The sequence below is a fragment of the Serpula lacrymans genome, assembly GCF_000218685.1.
Source record: "Serpula lacrymans var. lacrymans S7.9 unplaced genomic scaffold SERLAscaffold_6, whole genome shotgun sequence".
Lineage (NCBI taxonomy): Eukaryota > Fungi > Basidiomycota > Agaricomycetes > Boletales > Serpulaceae > Serpula > Serpula lacrymans.
The window spans coordinates 2,287,994-2,306,324 of NW_006763295.1; the positions used below are offsets into that span (position 1 = coordinate 2,287,994).

At 47.6% G+C, this 18,331-nt stretch overlaps 10 protein-coding genes across 10 annotated transcripts; 7 read left to right on the top strand and 3 right to left on the bottom strand.

The window, feature by feature from the left end:
• Positions 1–77: 77 nt before the first annotated feature.
• Positions 78–1,986, bottom strand: SERLADRAFT_466572 (uncharacterized protein; the record flags this gene model as incomplete). Its single annotated transcript, XM_007317915.1, has 5 exons — positions 78–419; positions 492–1,029; positions 1,081–1,444; positions 1,595–1,629; positions 1,708–1,986. The coding sequence occupies 5 exons, from the start codon at positions 1,770–1,772 to the stop codon at positions 198–200; spliced, it is 1,224 nt and encodes a 407-aa protein (XP_007317977.1).
• Positions 1,987–2,371: 385 nt separating this feature from the next.
• On the top strand, positions 2,372–4,565 carry SERLADRAFT_415258 (uncharacterized protein; the record flags this gene model as incomplete). Its single annotated transcript, XM_007317916.1, has 6 exons — positions 2,372–3,398; positions 3,484–3,522; positions 3,575–3,627; positions 3,680–3,855; positions 3,909–3,927; positions 3,992–4,565. The coding sequence occupies 6 exons, from the start codon at positions 2,372–2,374 to the stop codon at positions 4,283–4,285; spliced, it is 1,608 nt and encodes a 535-aa protein (XP_007317978.1).
• On the bottom strand, positions 4,554–5,029 carry SERLADRAFT_369213 (uncharacterized protein; the record flags this gene model as incomplete). Its single annotated transcript, XM_007317917.1, has 5 exons — positions 4,554–4,597; positions 4,652–4,727; positions 4,784–4,818; positions 4,885–4,959; positions 5,014–5,029. The coding sequence occupies 5 exons, from the start codon at positions 5,027–5,029 to the stop codon at positions 4,554–4,556; spliced, it is 246 nt and encodes an 81-aa protein (XP_007317979.1).
• Positions 5,030–5,324: 295 nt separating this feature from the next.
• On the bottom strand, positions 5,325–6,076 carry SERLADRAFT_388423 (uncharacterized protein; the record flags this gene model as incomplete). The annotated part of the gene is made up of 5 exons (XM_007317918.1): positions 5,325–5,550; positions 5,605–5,680; positions 5,730–5,764; positions 5,824–5,898; positions 5,962–6,076. The coding sequence occupies 5 exons, from the start codon at positions 5,972–5,974 to the stop codon at positions 5,522–5,524; spliced, it is 228 nt and encodes a 75-aa protein (XP_007317980.1).
• A 173-nt stretch (positions 6,077–6,249) lies between these two features.
• Positions 6,250–8,328, top strand: SERLADRAFT_415259 (uncharacterized protein; the record flags this gene model as incomplete). The annotated part of the gene is made up of 10 exons (XM_007317919.1): positions 6,250–6,692; positions 6,745–6,765; positions 6,818–6,913; positions 6,972–7,078; positions 7,116–7,267; positions 7,335–7,341; positions 7,396–7,446; positions 7,500–7,971; positions 8,024–8,091; positions 8,144–8,328. The coding sequence occupies 10 exons, from the start codon at positions 6,265–6,267 to the stop codon at positions 8,179–8,181; spliced, it is 1,440 nt and encodes a 479-aa protein (XP_007317981.1).
• Positions 8,329–9,781: 1,453 nt separating this feature from the next.
• On the top strand, positions 9,782–10,843 carry SERLADRAFT_466583 (uncharacterized protein; the record flags this gene model as incomplete). The annotated part of the gene is made up of 2 exons (XM_007317920.1): positions 9,782–10,209; positions 10,265–10,843. 2 exons carry the CDS (start codon positions 9,790–9,792, stop codon positions 10,622–10,624), a joined length of 780 nt encoding a protein of 259 aa, XP_007317982.1.
• Positions 10,844–11,053: 210 nt separating this feature from the next.
• NdufS7 (NdufS7, NADH:ubiquinone oxidoreductase 20 kd subunit) lies at positions 11,054–12,255 on the top strand (the record flags this gene model as incomplete). The annotated part of the gene is made up of 8 exons (XM_007317921.1): positions 11,054–11,120; positions 11,173–11,223; positions 11,281–11,421; positions 11,475–11,546; positions 11,610–11,789; positions 11,839–11,919; positions 11,975–12,089; positions 12,149–12,255. The coding sequence occupies 8 exons, from the start codon at positions 11,090–11,092 to the stop codon at positions 12,159–12,161; spliced, it is 684 nt and encodes a 227-aa protein (XP_007317983.1).
• A 378-nt stretch (positions 12,256–12,633) lies between these two features.
• SERLADRAFT_448770 (uncharacterized protein) lies at positions 12,634–16,174 on the top strand (the record flags this gene model as incomplete). The annotated part of the gene is made up of 5 exons (XM_007317922.1): positions 12,634–12,876; positions 12,901–13,237; positions 13,262–13,665; positions 13,724–14,454; positions 14,505–16,174. The coding sequence occupies 5 exons, from the start codon at positions 12,634–12,636 to the stop codon at positions 15,835–15,837; spliced, it is 3,048 nt and encodes a 1,015-aa protein (XP_007317984.1).
• A 230-nt stretch (positions 16,175–16,404) lies between these two features.
• SERLADRAFT_466593 (uncharacterized protein) lies at positions 16,405–17,677 on the top strand (the record flags this gene model as incomplete). Its single annotated transcript, XM_007317923.1, has 9 exons — positions 16,405–16,460; positions 16,510–16,572; positions 16,646–16,660; positions 16,728–16,770; positions 16,857–16,937; positions 16,997–17,031; positions 17,083–17,190; positions 17,245–17,404; positions 17,468–17,677. The coding sequence occupies 9 exons, from the start codon at positions 16,458–16,460 to the stop codon at positions 17,572–17,574; spliced, it is 615 nt and encodes a 204-aa protein (XP_007317985.1).
• A 278-nt stretch (positions 17,678–17,955) lies between these two features.
• Positions 17,956–18,303, top strand: SERLADRAFT_388443 (uncharacterized protein; the record flags this gene model as incomplete). Its single annotated transcript, XM_007317924.1, has 3 exons — positions 17,956–18,000; positions 18,069–18,163; positions 18,227–18,303. Coding segments are annotated over 3 exons (217 nt in total), but the record flags the coding sequence as incomplete, so codon positions are not given.
• Between the last annotated feature and the right edge of the window lie 28 nt (positions 18,304–18,331).

Genomic DNA, 18,331 nt, shown 5'->3' on the forward strand with positions numbered 1-18,331 from the left:
AGTCATGTGAGTAAGTAAGCTCCGAAACTCAAGACACATCCAGTCGGCTATCCGGCATCCGATTCCCGGTTTCATCCGATTAACCAGCATATAATATTGTAGTATTTAATTCGAAAACAACGTACAGGACAAGAACTCTAGGTGAACCTTGAGAAGAGGTTCGCGGAAGCAGTCAGATGGGATAGTGACAAGCTCTCTTATACTTCCCCTACGACTTCGGTTTTGGGCGGCTCCAACACGCTCACTTCTTCTAAACAGGGGGCATCGAAAATCACACCTCCTGGAATCAAGCACACAGTAGGGACAGCGACACATATCCACAGCAACAACGTCCCCGCAGCATATATAGCACCATAAACCCTGAAAAACGGCGAGTCGAACGTCCGTGAAAGCTGTATCGTCAGGTTTGCGTAGACGCCCTATCAAAAGATTGATCTTGATCAGTACTGACAGGCACGATCAGCATGTACATGCATGAGAACGTAACGTACATTAGGGAATATCATTGACCAGAAGGACAGCTTGAATGGAACGTGATCATGGCGAACAACTTGCTGGATGCCTAACACTGCATAGACGATCCACATAGTGGCAAATGACCAGAGTACGACAGAAATCCCGATGCAAAAAACATTGAAAGTGTCTCCTACAAATTTCCACCGCAGGAAATCAGAGTCACCATAGTTCAGCGGTAAGAGAGACTGCAACGACTGTCCAATTAGGAGAATAGAGTATGCAGCTTGCCCGGACGGGCCAAGAGGATAAAAGGAGGATAGAATACCGATCCCAGCGGGGTAGCCGTATACCACGAGTCGGAGTATGTAGATAGTGAGCATCATCAGTGAGAGGGAAAGACCAATTGTGACCATGAAGACCGCGAATACGATAGTAAGTAATGCGTGGGATGGCGAGTATATCTGCAAGGCGGGAGCAATCACGCCGCCAGTCGACGACCCGACTACCAGTGGGACAACTGGTAATATCCAAGCAGTTGTCATCGTTTTCAGCGAGTGTTCCTGGCGTGTTTTCCTGTGGCACAAGAGTAAGGGCTTTACCATATAGCTGAACAAATGAACGAACATGATGTGCATCAGCCAAAAGCACGAAATAAAGGACAAGGCAACGTCGAGCCACCAAAGGCTCCAGATAGTATACACAAAGGCCTTTCCACCAAAACCGTATGTCAGAAAAATGTCACCAATAGCGACATTGATTAACGTGGTGGCCCCCATTGGAAAGGTGGAGAGGTATAAGCTTTGAACAGGATGTCGTAGCATTCGAGACCATATCTTGGGAAATAATATGAATCGCGCTGCACTCACGGCCGTGAAGAGAACAAACAGCGCAAGATTCAAGAAAAAGAACAGGAAAGTGAAGGCTTTCATTGGCTGCGATTCATTGCCATATGGATAGTTGTGAAAAAGCATGGAGATAGCGCCAGTTCCTTCGAGAGTAAAAAGTCAGCCAAACGAAACAACCGAAATTATGCAAGGCATTTTAGATGGTATAGGAATCAAACTCCAAGCATGCAGCCTAAGCCTGTCTCTGTGGCGAGTGTGCAATGACATGAAATGGGAATGACGATTTAACGCACCCATTGTCACAGTAAACCACGCAGGGGTAAAATGACTATATACACCCAAAAATCAAATACGTGCCTCATGATTAGATCGGCCCAGAAGTGAATAGAATGGTACAACGACATACTGAACAATGTCTCTAAGAGACTTCTTGGCGAGAGTTGTGGAAGTCATTTCACGATGAACGGTCATGGTCTGTTCGTTGGAGGGTCAATTCAACATCCTAGCGCTTGGGGAAAGTTTAGAAAGCCGAGGTAGCACCGTGACCACGTTGTGAGTGTGCTTTTATAGCCATGTGAATCCAGAAACCGTGACACGCTTTCGAGAAGTGTGTCAAAGATGACTGATACTTTGTCGAGACGAGTTCGGCCACTGTTGTGGATGACCGATGCACCTATAATTATTCGAAATTCGAATCACATTTAGGTCACCGCGAAATTTAAACTTGAATACGAAAGTCATAGCCCGGCTTTTAGACGCGCTATCTGCAGGCGCCACTGGCACGATCTGGACAATTTGACCATCCTTGGCGCCATACAGCGCAAATCCTTTCCAGTTCACTTGTAGATGCAGGATGTCACTGATGCCAGTCGGCAGCGAGGTCTGAATTGGCGTATGCTGGTCTCAAGCTTAGCTCAGGGACTGAATGAGACAAACCAGGGAGAGCTAGCCCTCATGGGATTCTCACGCGGAAGCTTTGCATGATACTATAAGAACAGACACGGCGACCTCTGTAATTATTTTTTTGTTTCCTTTCTGCCATATACCCTCCTACGCTCAGTCTCACCGACATGCTGACATTTCTCAAATCTTCGCCAAAGTCCCCGAAGGTGACGAAAGCATCAGAGAAGCAGCCAGAGGCCGCAGTAACGCCTGACAGCACTGTTCCGGAACCTCTCGAGACGCGATCAGCCCATACCGAAGTGTCTTTACACTCTTCGCAGACGGATATACCTGCTGCCAGTGCCAGCACTCCACTGAGTCCCAAGGATACACCTTTACCGGACTCGCCTCTTCTCTCACCAACCGTATTAGACTCGCCAAATACCAGTCCGTATGGCAAGCAATCAAGTCCCGACGCCCGTCGATTCTCTTTCCGCTCCTTCACCTTCTTATCCAACCGTACCAATGAACACAAACCTGCCCTCTCCACCGAGCAGGAGCATGACAAGAAAGTTCGTGCTTCGGCAGCACATGCTAAACGTATCGCCAGACCTGCTTTCTCAAACTCGGATAAGAGAGCCAAGCAGTCCGCTCTGATAGTTCGCTCCCTCATCGTCGGTGCTGCTGCTCCAGCACCTCCAAAGACCACAAAGGCCGTCACGAAACCTGAAATAAGTCGTGTCAAGTCTCAACTTATGCAGCGCAAGTCTGCAAATAAAGTCATCGCTCACCTCCGTGCTCTTCCTATCACCGACCAGTCTACGGCTTTCAACTCTAAGGGTGTGGACGAGGAAGAGAGGGATAACGATGGTCCAATACACGCTGTTTGCCTCGACGCAACCGATGCTGAGGCGCATGAGCGTCATTTCTCTCGTCTGACGAAAGACGCCACGGCTGATGATACAACCCATTGTGATTTCCCCAGCGTGATCACCGCCTCTATCAGCTCGCTGTCAATGGTCATCCAGGACATGCATCTCGTCAGTTTGATAACCTCACCTGGCCTTGGCATTGGTCAACCTGGAGATGGTGAGGGTCTGTTGGCTGGGTCCCTACCTACAGCGGAGACCGTCCTCAACGGCATCCAGCAAATCACTCCACAACTCATGGCTCTTGGATTTGCCACGGGGAAGGCGGTCCTTCCTGACCATACAGGTAAGCTACATTTATTTTTTATTTTATTTTATTTTTATTTATATATTATCACAACGGAATTATTACTCATACGCTGTGCCTTTAGGTGTATATCCCCCTAAAGACAGAATATCTGTTCTTACCTGTGTGTATTCTTCCTTTATATCTAAGGTTTCCTAACATCAATTGTTTTTAAGACTGGTGGGGCCTCGAGGTCGTCCTTCCTCCTACTACCCTTTCGTACCTTGATGTTGGTCCACCATCAGCTTTCGCATTCTTCATACTGATAGTTTGTTAAACAGAGTGCGAAGTCTGTATCAGGCGCCGTCATCAACTTTTTGACCGCGCTATCCGTCATCAATAACGGTGTTCGCGAAGTCCTTCCTTTTGTTCGCTATATCGGTCAGTTCATAGACTTTGAGTTCGACTCTATCAAGAAGGAGAACAAAGGTCATGGAGTTGTCTGCGCTGCCACATGGTATGTCCTATATTGTAACTATAGATATTTCATAGCTCATTCACTCGCCTCAGGATCATGCCTGCTGCCATGGTAGGAACATATGCTTACCCCTCGCCCAATATATATAGCTCACCTGTTTATTTTATTTTAATAGGTTCCTCGCGCATGGGATTTCCCTCCCCCACCACCTCCCAAGGTGGTTGTTCATGATGAGGATAAGACCGAGGGTGATGTTTCAGCCCCCGTGAAACCATCAACGGAGATCCCCCGTCCTTCTTCTGCTTACTCTGACGAGAGCAGTGGCATCGTTGACCATTCCAACCCCATCGCAGCCATGCCACCCGTCCTTCCCGAACTTGTCGTTAGCTCTCCACCTTCTGAGGATGGTCAAGAAGAAGCTCATGACGAGCCGTCGTCTAATCAACTGCCTGAACAGGAAGCTGCTTGATTGCTACATACTGATTGCATAAATGCAAAGCCGTTCTTTACTCTCTTACTCTTCGTGGACATTAATTTTCTTTCTCCCATTGATGTGCATTGCTCACGACTATTTACGTTCTTTCCTATCGTACTTAAGCTATCTTATTGTGGAACATAGCATCGCGTTTGTCATTGGTCATCTCAGTCGTTAATCTTTTATTCACTGTACTTCTTAATCACAGATTGCAATCATACATACATTCTTCCTATAGTCAATACTCGACACATGAATTTGATCAGTGCTCATTAGGCTGTTGGATGGTGACAGTGCCATCGGGTTCTGGATAGTAGTCTGGGTGAGGTTGTGCATAAGTTGAGTACGCAATGAACTAACGTATGGATTGGATTATGTCCCCTTGGGCTGACTGGAAGTCGTTGACATGGTCAGGCGGTATCGTCGCAGAGAAACCCTGTCTAATCTGTGAAATTCCACTCGTGACTAATCGAAGAAAGGGGTTAGGCGAACCTTGATGAGCGTGTATCGCTCCAGCACTACTCCACCTATCCAAGAAATATGAATGAGCCATTGCCCACAATCTATGCCGATACGAAACTGAATAGACTTGCCAAGGCTTTCGAGGTCCTTTATACATTGTGCTATTTGATCTTCTGTTACAGGTTCTCCAAAGAGAACAATATACTCTGCCGATGATTGAGTGTGACAAGACTAGATCGGTGCCATGGTACAAGACGTACTTGATTCAGTAGTCATGCTGGAAATGATTGGTGGTGGTAGGAGCGAGAAAAGTATGGTGAGTGCAAGGGGGCTGTAATCCTACCTATAACCTAGTGCAATTCGGATCAGAAGTCGAACAGAGTATCTTCGATGCGATATATATCAGTATACGATAGCGATGAATTGGAAAAGGAAGCTTGCCTCATCAAAATAGTCCAGCGCTCAGCTTAGGGCTCCATATTGGGAGGTCAACTGTTCATCTTGCCTTTCGTGGTACCAGCCCATACGTCAAGACGGTGTGAAGATATCTAATGGGGCAAAGAAATCAATAGGCCACTAGCTACTCCAAGTATATCAGCGTCTTGGAGCAGTTCCCGGTGATAGCATAGCCCATGGAGGTCAACTTAGTATACACTGCCTTACTGGCTAGTAACGAAGCGAAGGGAGTACCACATCCATCATTCATACACGCATACACACATCTCCTTGATACATAGACCTGTTACTTGTACAGCTACTGCTACACGATCACTGGATAGTGACGACGCTATCGGGTTCTATATGCCAGCATCATTCAGCCCGAGTTCAGGATTGTCGCACAAGATACCCACCAATTGATAAGACCAAGTCCCCTTGGGCGGATTTGAAGCTACTGAGATACGACTCGGGTATCACAGCTGAGAAGCCCTGCAGATGTACATTCAGATGATGATCCTTCGATAACAAAGAATTGGACCTTTAAGAGACTGTAGCGATTCTGAACTGCTCCGCCTGGCAGATCGGTATAACTTAGTCATGACCCACGACACAAAACAAGAATTGGGGCCTACCATTACTCTCGAGACCTTGTATAGATTGGGCTATCTGCTCGTCCGTCGCTGAATCCGCAAAAGTTACGATATACCCTGTTGGTCCGACCGCCGATCGTTAGGGCAATGGCACCAAGTTATTGCAAGCAAAGAACATACTTCCAGAAGCCATTTCGAGTGAAATATTGATACAAAGATGCTGGTACTTGATGGTAGGAAGATAAGGTGAAAGGGAGAATGCGCAGCGAACGCAGCTTGAGTTTGAGCTGACGCCATCGGAGCCAAATAAATAAGGGGCTCAGCCTAAGTAGGGAAAGTGGAGGGCCGTAGCGTCGGCCATTGCCGCCCTTCTGTCAGTTGCTGAATGACCCACATGTTTCGGTGCGAAATAGCGCCCAAAGCTTTTCTGACTCAGAAAATAAAGCTTGTGTCACTTTTCAGCTTTCTGCCTCTGTCCTGTGCATGCGATTGCTGCCTTTGAATCTGAGAGGTCTAAGAAGCATTATCACAAAAATGCCAGTCACCCGTTCAGCCAGCCGTTCAGCTACAGTGAACACAACATCCGTTGAAGTCGACAGCAGCAAGACCGCTAAATCGCCTGCAACAAACAAGAGAAAAGCAGCAGCAGCAAGCACCCCCAAGAACACGCCAAAAGCGAAAAAAGCTCGTGTAGATGAGGCTCCTCCCAGCACTCCGCTTGTTCTTCCACCTGTTCCCGAGGCTTCCAAGTCTGATGACCCAATAGAAAAATCGCTTGTCCCTGCTGTACTCAGCTTTTCCTTCGAGGATGCAAAACGCCATCTAATCAACGTAGACGGAAGATTTGAAGATATTTTCAGCAAGTTGAGATGCAAGCCTTATGAGCAACTCGAACAGGTTCACCCGTTTCGGTGAGCGTCAAGATTCTAGCTAAGATCGCGGTTAACTGAAACTTGGCGACAGCGCTCTTGTCCAGTCAATCCTGTAGGAAGGTTTATTTGAAAGCGCTTGGCTCAGTGTTGACTGCCATCTACAGAGGCCAACAGATATCTTGGCTAGCTGCGCGTTCTATCAACCACAGATTTATCAGGCTTTACAACCCATCTTTGCCAGAGAAAGCGACTGATTACAAGTTAGTCGATAAAGCCTGATTTGAATCTTTATTATCGATGTTGTTAACAAACACAAAGTGAGGCTAAGTCTGCAGCATCTTTTTTCCCAAGTCCTTCTCGAGTTGCAAAGACCGATATAGCAGTCCTCAAGTCTGCAGGGTTAAGCACCCGGAAAGCCGAATATGGTCAGTCATGAACAACAAAAGTGCATGTTTCAACAAGAGTCTAATGCACGAAACCCAAAACACGCCTGCACTGAAGTCCAAGATCTGGCGGCAAGGTTTTCGGATGGTCGTTTGTCGACTGAAAAGCTCCTTGAAGCAGATGATGAAGAGTTAACTCAAATGCTCACAGAAGTCCGAGGCATTGGCAAGGTTTGTCCTATTCGAGACTGAGGTGATAGATGTAATTACTGAAGTCTCGTATGCTTCAACGTCGTAGTGGACTGGTAAGTCAATTCTTTCCATTAGCTTATTTTATACTTAAATTGTATTATCTATAGTTGACATGTTCGCCATGTTTTCATTGCGCCGCCCAAATATCCTTCCTGTTGGTACGTACCTGAAAAACTCAGCCGAGATACAGAAGCTCACTGCAATATAACAGGAGATCTGGGTGTGCAACGTGGAGTATTGCGCTGGGTCCTTGCCTTGCATTCTCCTTCTAATCCTTTCATCCTGTCCCCCGAGAAACTCTCTACCAATGGCGCTTCAGAAAAGGAGAAAGATACTAAAATAACTGCACCTGCAGACCCCGATTCTTTACCTACATTCGGGTCGAGCACAAACCAAGTCATATCTGACGAACCTCCAGAAGGTCCAGCACTGGATGTATCATCTGTGCCTCCTGCGCCGGTGTCTGAAAGTCCTGTGAAACTCAGCACTGGGGATAGCAGTAATGGCGGTCCCTCGTTTTCCGCCAATATCCCTTCCCTTCCCCCTCTTTTCACGCCGTCCATCAGTAAGACGCTGAACGACGTCCAGAAAGCTACATCGCACGCTTCAGCTCTGATGCCATTGCCCGAGGGACTGACTGTAGCGGAGCTTAAGACCCGTCTTGGAGGCAAGAAGAAAATCAAGTAATTGTCTTGGTGTTCTCTTATGTCCTCTTCTCACGATGCTTTGTTGCAGAGGCGCACTGTTGACACCGAATGAGATGGAAGCATTGACCGAAACTTGGAAGCCGTACAGAAGCTTGGGTGAGTGTATACAGCAAGATATGTGTAGTTTGTTGTTCTAACACTGCCGCAGGCGTGTACTACATGTGGTCGTTAGCTGAAGACAAGTAGCGCTAGTTGGCGGAGATCGCACGACTTGCACCTGGTCCAGAGCCATGCTGTAGTAGTAGGATGCACGTCTATAATACTAGAGATTAGGTTTTGTGCATTCCTGCCACTATCGATACAAAAGAATCCACTGTGATGCTTGTCCTGTCCGCATGTCGTTCAATGAATAAAATACCAGTTCAAGTCCGCGAACCAGCGCTCAGCGCTTAGCGGGTCCAATTGTCGAGGTGCCGTAAGCCGTTTATCTCTTCTCCGTCACAGCTTTCGCCTTGAACACCTCTCCTACTTGTCTCTGCTTTTAATAAACCGAGGGAAGGCCAATGATGGATTGTATGTCACCTGTACCTCTGCTGATCACGCCACGTGAAGTGGCAAGTTGGTATGATTGTAGGAAAGGGCGACCGGCGTCTCGGCGAGTCCACATAGTAGCATTCCAGTGGAGAGTATGAACTATGCTTTAACTTCTGGCGTGCACGCGGGTTCACTTTCCTTCCAAGCGCGTTAAAGCGTCTGTCCTCTTCCCCTACAAAAGACAGCTGGGCGTCCGTGGCTCGTCTGGACGTGGTTTCGCCTTACTTTCTACGTCCCCATCTGTTCGTTATCCAGGCTCTGCCACCAATGGACTCGGACTTTGGTTACCCAGCGACATCTATGCACGAATACCTTTCTGATGAGCGTGATGCTGCCCGGGATGCTTTCCAAGACCACGCCGAGCGTTTCCCTCATCAAAACACCGCCCAAACCTACAGGACAGCAGCACAGTTATCCAATTATCATAGCTTCAGCTCAATTGATGAGCTCGAGAGTGACTTAGACAGTCGCCTTTCACCCCTTCTCTTTCCTCTTAATCACCCACAACCACGCCACGGGTTACATCGTCACTATACATCCCCCTCAGAGGGTCCTTCCTTCTGTTCAGCTGAGGCCACATCAAGTTTCATCAACGCGTATGGCGACGGCAACAGAGATATTGATCTGTTCGCCACAGATTGTAATGAGAGGCCGCTCATTCCCATACTGCCGCAATCAAGTTCGCAGGCCGAATCATCTTTGTACGCTGCTGGATCGCAGTCTCTGTTGCTATCCAGCGACAGCGACTTCTCCTTATTTATGAGCACTACTCTTAAGCCTTCAGCTGTTTCCAGCGGTCCCAACTCTTCAGCCCTATGTGCTCGCGAGTACTCTCCTCGGTTCCCATCTGGACATACCCTTCATCCGTCGTTCTTGCGCTTGTATCATCTCTGTGACGAACTTGGGTCAGGTGGTTATGGCTTCGTGATGACGGCTATTAATCGTCAAGAAGGCTTTGAAGTAGCAGTCAAGTTCGTCATCAAAAATAAAGTGCCCGAGCAAGCTTGGGCGGAAGACGAGATATATGGCAGGTTGCCCGTCGAAGTTATGCTCCTCACTCTCATGGACCATGAGAACATTGTCAAATGTTTTGATGTTTTCGAGGATGATCTGTACTTTTATTTGGTATGTTCCGTCATGCATTTCTCTCGGTAGTTCGGCACAATTAATGTATGCTACTTCAAGGTTCAAGAGCTTCATGGTTCTCCATGGCAGAAGAGCGAGAGACCTCGAGGACAAGATGGGGATTCCTCTCCATCTATGATGCCAATGCTATCCTCTCCGCCACCTCTGCTATCGCCCTCTGCTTCAGAAGTTTCAGCAACTGATTCAGAGCCGGACACTCCTCCACAATATTCCAACCAGCTATATCCCTCACCTCTTCAAGTTCACGTTCAGATAGCCGAAAGCCAACTTCACAACCATGTACCACATACTTTATCGGAGCCAGAGAACGATTGTTCTATCACTCTTAATTTACCCCCGCGGCCACATTACTCGCGACGCGCCTCCCATGATCTCTTCGAGTGCATCGAGCAAACACAGCACAAACGGCTCTCTGAGAACCAAGCTCGCTATATATTAACTCAAGTGGTTGAAGCTGTGTACTATTTGGACTGTCGCGGTATATCTCATCGTGATATCAAAGATGAAAATCTGGTGGTTGATAAGGACCTAAAAGTAATTGTACCTCATTTCCGATCCCATCACGGGTGGGCTGACATTGAGTTACCAGGTTAAGCTAATTGACTTTGGAAGTGCTACTATAGCCGATGTATCAGAACCCCGTCCTTATCACAAACTATTCTACGGGACGACGGCCTATGCATCGTCGGAGGTTCTCCAGAAGAAACCGTATCAAGCGCCTCCTGCGGAGATATGGACGCTGGGGGTGTTGATGTCTTACTTGCTCACTGGGATGTCGCCATTTCCAACAGAGAGAGACGCTATTGAAGGGAGGATCGTGCTAGCAGAAGAACCCGGGTCGCAACTGTCTCATGACTGTTTGCATCTCATGAGCAGATGCTTGGAGCCCGACCCCGAGAAACGGGCTGATATCAAGGAAGTCAGGGGTCATCGATGGTTACGGTGTTAGTGATCAGATTCGAGTTGATCATTGTGGAAGGATGTCTACAAATGGATTGTTTTATCTCTTTGTCGCGCATTGTATATAGCTCTCATCATCATTACAGGATTACAGGAGTATTCGGATGGCTATGTACCTAGATTATTTGCCAGTGTGCAGTCTTGTTGTGTATTTCATTTTGTATGGATTCCATGTGTATATTCTTAACTACTACAATGAACATCATGTGTCAAGGAACCAAATGTTTGCAGTGCAAGTTGCGGTGTAAAGTCTGAAGCTTGATTAATATCTTGATTGTTAGGGGAGATGACGACTGGAGCCTCGGCGGGCGTAAAAGGAAATAGTAATCGGGAGCGCCGGCCGCTCAGCGCCACCTCGGCAAAAGGCGTGAGAACGAAACTGTTCCGACTGTGGCTGCCCGATTTGTGGTCATCATCCGAGCCTGTCGTCGTATAAACGCAGTTCTTAACCGTCATGTCGCTCGGGGTATTCAGAACAAACGCAGGTTGGTAATGAACGACCCTATCTGAGGTAGGAGCTGACAGGGAATATCATAGTGAATAATGCGTTTCGACCAGCTGTGCTCAGGTCCTCGCTAGGCATTCACGGTATAATAACTATTCATTTTACTTGCGAGTTTACACCTTCTGACCAGTCTGATGTAGCTCGTTCTCTACACACGTCAAAGCCTGCCAAAACACCAGAAGCCATCCCATCGTCAACTACATCAGCATCGCAACCTATCACCGCATTGGCCAACCGTGATTCGAACCAGTTTAGCTTAGAGCAACCAAAAAACAAAGCTGGTGAGTAGCATTTATGTTTGCGTTTGTACACGACCTCACTCTGAGTCCTGCAGAATATGTACTGTCGACGCTCGACAAAGTGGTGAACTGGGCCAGGCAGGGCTCTATGTGGCCTATGACGTTTGGTGAGGAAGCAATATGATACTGACCAAAATGGCGCGGACTGGATTAACCCGTTATTTTTGTAGGTCTTGCCTGTTGCGCTGTAGAGATGATGCACATGGCTGCTGCACGTTACGATCAAGATCGTCTTGGTGTCGTTTTCCGTGCAAGTCCCCGACAATCTGATATCATGATTGTTGCTGGTACCCTTACCAACAAAATGGCTCCTGCTTTGCGCAAGGTGTACGATCAGATGCCCGAACCACGTATGTTCTTTCTCTTGTTTCAAGATAAGGGATTCACAGGCGTGTACAGGATGGGTTATCTCTATGGGGTCTTGCGCCAATGGTGGGGGTTACTATCACTACTCGTATTCTGTTGTCCGGGGATGTGACCGTAGGTGTTGTACATTCGGGATAAAGCATGACTTCTGACAAAGCGCCTGCGACAGGTATCGTACCTGTTGACATCTACGTACCAGGCTGCCCACCCACGGCTGAAGCGCTGCTGTATGGCATGTTACAACTGCAACGTAAGATGCGGAGAAACAGGAAAAGCGTTCTTTGGTGAGTAGTGCAAACGAGAGTAACAAAAGTGGACAGAAACTGATGATACTGAATGGTAGGTACCGTAAATAATGGCTTTTGCATGATCGAAGGACGTAAATTAGAGACTAGATGTAGTCTTCTCCTTTGTAATAGATCTTCCTGTCATGTGTGCGTGATCACGTTAGAAGTTTTTGGACGTAAGACGAGCACAATAAAACATATGTGTGAAGAGAGAGAGAAGTCTCACTGGTATAAGACGGAGATATAGCAGTGCCCCTTGACCGAATGAGCCGAACGGACTCCGGACTCAGCCGGGGAACTTCGACCGCTTGAGAACAGCGCTTACTGCTACACGGCTCTCTCCCAAAGCTTTGTACATTCATCCCAAGCCCGTCTGCAATCCTGACCTTTTCCTCAACATTGTTCTCCTTTTGCAGCTTTACTCTAGTGGCTCTCGGTTCCACATAATTTTTCTGTCTTCCGAATTTTCGAATTCGAATTCGAGGAGCCAGGCCTTTTGTTTTCCCGGGCGTTCGAAGCTTCTTTCAAGTTTATCTCAGCCATGACCACGATTGCAACCATCCAATCCCCACGGACAGACAGCGGTTCATCAGCCCTTCCTCGAAACGTTCATGTAGACTTATTCCAACGAGGACTCGCCATCTCAGAATTGGATTTCAAGGATAACAGATACCCATCCATTTCTGCTTCCAGAAACCTGCCACGAGCCGCCGCCATGATGCAGGCTTCCTCCAATCGACAACCGTGGGATGCCACTTCGGATTCAGTTGATGGTGTGCATAAAGTTAAAACTGATCCTCCTGCAAAGATGGATTCGCCACCAGTCGACAAAGAGGACCAAGGGGCCACACCTGAAATACTACACGCAGACCAAGCACAGCAGAACCAGAACCCCAAATCTGACTCTGCTCTTTCTTACGCTCTACCAGCCGGAGCCGCCCGTCGTGTCGTTGAAAGATACAGTTTGGATGATAACACGCAGTCTTTGTCCAAAGGAGAACCATCTGATTTTAAAGAAGTTCAAAACGATCCGTCAAAGTCTGCACAGGGGTCCGTTACTGCATCTCAGCATCCCCTTACACCGCCCCAATTAGGACAACCATCAACAAGAGACATCCCCATTGCCCTCCTTCCTGCCAACCCTCGCCATCCTTTGCTCTCCGCAGCAGGAATAGGTGCAGGACCAAGTAACAGTCCAAAGCCTTCGTCATCGTACGGCCCCAACATGGGTATCACTATTCCTATCTCCTCTAGTCCCCGGGCTTTCGCCCAACATCCCACATTTATCACCCCCGCAGCCGCCCCCGATCCTATCAATCCTGTTTTCTCCCCGACGCCCCTCCCTCCTCCTGAAGAGGTTTGCGTGGAATGTGCCATGCGTGACCAGGACATGGCTGATGTCGATGTCACCGGTCCTGGCGTTTGGGACCGCGAGAGTAATGTGCTTTACGAGGAGCTTCTTCGGAGGGAACTAGAAGAAGAAGACGCGGGTGTTGTTTCCACTGACTCGTCAAAACCTCGAGCAAGAGGTGGACGGCTGACAGAACAGAACTTAAAGATATGGTTGACAATGGTAAGTGCCATCCCTTGTTCCATAGTTCTTGCTTAACTCTTGTCGTAAACTCTCGCAGAATCCTCGAGAACCTGCTGCCCGACAGCAGACATTAGATCAGTACATCAAATCACAGAGAACATTGCTAGAAGCGGAAGCTCTGGCTCATGCCCGAGCTATGCAAGAATCCATGCAGTTAGAGAGCAAGATGCGAGATACGTATACACAATTGCGACGCTCTGCCTATGAACTTGGTAATAGTTCTACGCCAGTGGATGACATTGGTCATGTACGGATCAAAGCTCCGCATTCACCCTCTCCGGCGGGTAACGCGGGCTCACATGTCCGTGCCCAGTCGCGAGAATTGACTCTCTTGGAGAATGGAATGATCGTAGAACATGTTGATGTTCGGAAAGAGGAGAAGGAAGAGAGAGAGCGTCGTAAGAAGGAAGAGAAACGTGACAGGAGCCGAGCAAGAAAAGTATCCCGAGGTTCAATTATGGATGTTACCTCGCTCTACTCCGTGCACAGCCTCGCTCCCCATACAGATAGTGGTTTAGGTCTGATGCCAAACTCACGCTATTCCGCTATCAGTTCCAATAGGCCTACTAGTTCGTTGGCAGGGCCTATCGATCGTCAGAGTAGTATACCACAGGCATACTCACAGGCATCCTTTTCTGATGTTCACAGTCCTGGTTCAGCATCCCCCCGACGTACTCGCTTTTTCGGATTCCGAAACTTGAGTTCAGGTTGGAGAAGTCAGGACAGTCTTGCTCCATCTGGAATGTCAGGCAGTATGGTTGATATGCAGTACGTGGACCTTTCCCCATGATTGGTTTGTTATTTAGATTTTCTATTAGTGTTGCATTACAAAGAGAAGCCAATGGTCCGCGAGTGCGTTCACCGGCGGACAGTGGCATTAGGTTGCCATCGCAGCGTCAAAGTCAAGTATGGCCGCCAACGGACGCTTCTGTCGACGAGCGTACAGCAACACCTGATGACAAGCCGAAGAAGAAGAAAAACGGTCTCAAGAAGATCTGGAATCTTGTGAAGGGTTCTTCGAACAAAGAATCTTCCGATGTTAGCAGTCGTGCCCGAACACCAGATAGACATGAAGATGATCTTCCGCTCGCTCCGCCTCCACCGCTGTCATATCTGGTTGACCGTGGCCCAGGAGAACATGTTAACGGCGCACGACATGCATCTACGCCCTCGCTCCCTTCAACGACCTCTCCAAGAAATCCTTTGTCATCAACAGGTATGTCGCCTCCAACAGCACCTTCCAGTATTTTACCCTCGCCTACGTCATCACGTCCATCCGGTGCTGATCGAGATACAGCAAGTGACGGCAGAAAGCCCAGTGGTCATACTGAAGACAAGGAGAATGGCGAGTGGACAGGGGTCGCGGATGACTCTGCCCGTGTGCCCAGCCCGAAATTTGTTCATCCTGTCACATCTGAACCGGACATGCGCCAAAAGCTTCAACAAGCTGATGGTACCGTGATGCTCAAGCCAGTTGCCCTCAGACCCTACACGCTTTCAAGGGAGAAGTCCTTGCCACCACTCCCAGGTGAACTCAAAATTCGACCACAAGGAAACTCTACCGAGCCACGGCCGCAGACATTGTACACATACGATGCTCGCCAGGTTGCTGCCAACCAAGGCATGCACGACCTTGTTCCTCCTCATGCCCCTTTCCGTACCGAAGCCAGGAGACAATCTTTCAGTGGTATCACGTCTCGGCCGAACCTTGGAATTCAGACACTGCCTATCACTGGCGGGTATGATCACCTGAAATCTTCAGGTCCTTATAATGAATTTGGAATTTCAAGGAGGTCACTTGGACGTTTAGAACATATTGATGAGAACCCTTCAGCTCTTCCCACTCCTAGCCACAAACGCAAGAGCAAGTTTGGCTTTGCAGCGCTGTTGGGAAGGAAAACCTCCCCTCCTGAAATTGTTGTTGCGAGTCCTTTTGGTTCGCAAGAGTTTCCCAAGCTCGCCACACCATGTTCCGATGGAAGAGAGGAGAGCCTGGCGACTGGGTATACCCACTCTGCATGGCGACACAGCGTTAACACCAAAATGTCAATCACTTCTCGCAAAGCTCTCGAAGAGCTCGTTGATCAGGATGCCGAATTTGTTGCTTATCGTTATCCTTCTGGTGACCAACGCTTTGACCTATTGCGATAACATCGGATCGGATTGTGTGCGCATCCATTCAGGTGTTTTTTGTTTGGATACATATTAACCCCACATTCATTTCTTCTTTTATCGTTCTCTCTCTCTCTCTTTCTTTCTTCTTTTTTTTTGTGGTTTCTTTATGTCAAAATTCCTGCTGCTTACGTTTCTGTGTTATGCTTTGCTTACTCACCGCGCAATAATTGTTACCAGGACACTACTACTTCCCCTGTTTCATATGGCATTGGACCCATTTTCGGCACCTCTCATCTTTTCCCTGTGTTTGTATTCCACACTCCTTTCCTCCGGTCATGTATTTTATCCGGTTTGGAAGAAAGTATTCACCCCTAAGTGCTTGGACTTGTGGCTCTGGGAAAAACATCACTCGCAGGCTGATTATTGTATGTTTCGCTCGTTCACCTTGCACTGACTTTTTGCATGCGTGATAATGGATGGATGGGTATTACTCCAGGTCTTATGCTGGAATTTTGCGTGACTTCCTCACATTGACGTGTACACGTGATGTACCCAGGACGCATATTAAAATTCTTGTCACGTCAGATCGCCCTTCTGTTCTTCGTTGAACGCATACTTCCACAATAAGCTTTTGCTACACAAAATTCAACTGCTAAATGGTAAATGAACAATGCTCTCTACTTTATCAATTTATCGTTGTGTTTGCAGGCACCTCGTGGGCTTTCTGCTGAAGAGAAACGCGTCAAGCTGCTGGAGATCTTTCATGAGAGTGTATGCGTTACATGCTACTTCTTCCCAAATATGTGGATTGATGCTTTGTTCATTGTCTTACTTCGAACGGCAGAAAGATTTTTATCAAGTAAGCATCTCTTCTATCATCCAACTCACGCGGAATGGAGCTCACGTTTGGTCAAATTGACCTCAAGTTGAAAGAATTAGAGAAACTCGGACCAAAGCTAAAGGGAATCGGTGAGGATGTAGTCCTTAGCTCGTTTCTTGTTGCATCCAGCGCATATACCCACGCCAGTCCCTAAACGAGCATCGGTGCATAACAGTATCTCAAACCGTTAAGGAAGTTCTACAATCTCTCGTAGATGATGGCTTGGTTCAGGCAGACAAGATTGGATCATCGAATTGTATGCCTCTCGCGCTCATATTGGCGAGGCTCTTCTCACTTCTGCGCCGTGCTCGATAGTTTTCTGGAGTTTTCCCTCTCAGCGTGGTGCTATTGTGGGTTCGCATTTGAAGACGTGGGGTGTATGCGTGCTCAATTTCAACCAGGTCCAGAACCGTTTGGATGCAGCGAAGGATGCACGCTTAGCATCTCAGACACAATTGGCCAACCTACGTGCGAGCATAGAAGCAGAAAAGGCGCTTAGACCTCAGAGTGTTTGTTTCATAGAACTCTATCTGGTTCTTGATTATACTATGCTATTTCCTTAGGACTCCCGGACTCGAGCACTGGAGACCCTCAATGCAGCGAAGCAAACGCTTATCACGCTAGAGCAAGAGTTACAAGCATACGGTGCATGCGACCCTGTGAAAGTTGAAGAAAAGAAGCGAGCGGTTATTTTGGCTCGAGAAGCTACTATTCGTTGGACAGGTGTGTCTTCTAATAAATGTTACTTCATACAGCGAAGATAAAACAAGCGTAAACGCGACGAAGACAACTACGTCATATTGTTATCACACTTCACGCGCGAACATGGAATAGACCCGCAAGAAATACGAAAGTATCTTGACATCGGGGATGACTACGAGGACATATACTGAAGGCTCGGCTTGATGGAAGGATAGGCCTCAAGTTATAGTGAGCTGCAGACATACCATGTACCATACTTAGACAGGTCACACCACCATATACACTTGCATATCCTTCAGTAGTTATCCCCTGCTCAATCTGGTGACAAGAAGGGATTTGCCCAGTCTGGTCCGAAGTAAGGACCTTTGGCAGGAACCCCCGCTTCGGTAGTAATAGAGAAGGCACCATGAGCAGCACATTTGGCTTGAACTCAGCATTTTGTGGCTAGTCACACCAGGAAAAAGCACATAAAGGTTTCAGCTGAAACAGCTACTGTAGAGAACAAATGCTATGTACATGATCTGTACTATTGTATCACAACTATGACAATTTATGTAGCACCTTGGACCTATATGACTCTGAATATCCCATTTCTTTTTGCCCGTGTTTTGGTTCAGGTGTGTCTGCAATTTGTAGCGGCGTTTTAATTGGAGTGGCTGACAGTTTCACTATCTCAATGGCTCAGCATCTGTTTGGGATGGAAGAAAAATTTGAAACTAGCGTTGTTTGTCATCTGAGAGCTTCACTATCAACTCTACCGATTCGCACAAAGGCTAAGTGGTGAGTTACGCTGGTTGAAGCAAGGTGCAAAAGAGCTCAATATTCGTGTTATTGGTACCGAAGGGAGGATTCACGCCAAATGGCCTTACTTTGGTGCAGACCTTATTTACAAGATATTGACTTATCATATATTGAATTAGGTAAGCAAGGGAGACTAGGATTTGCCTA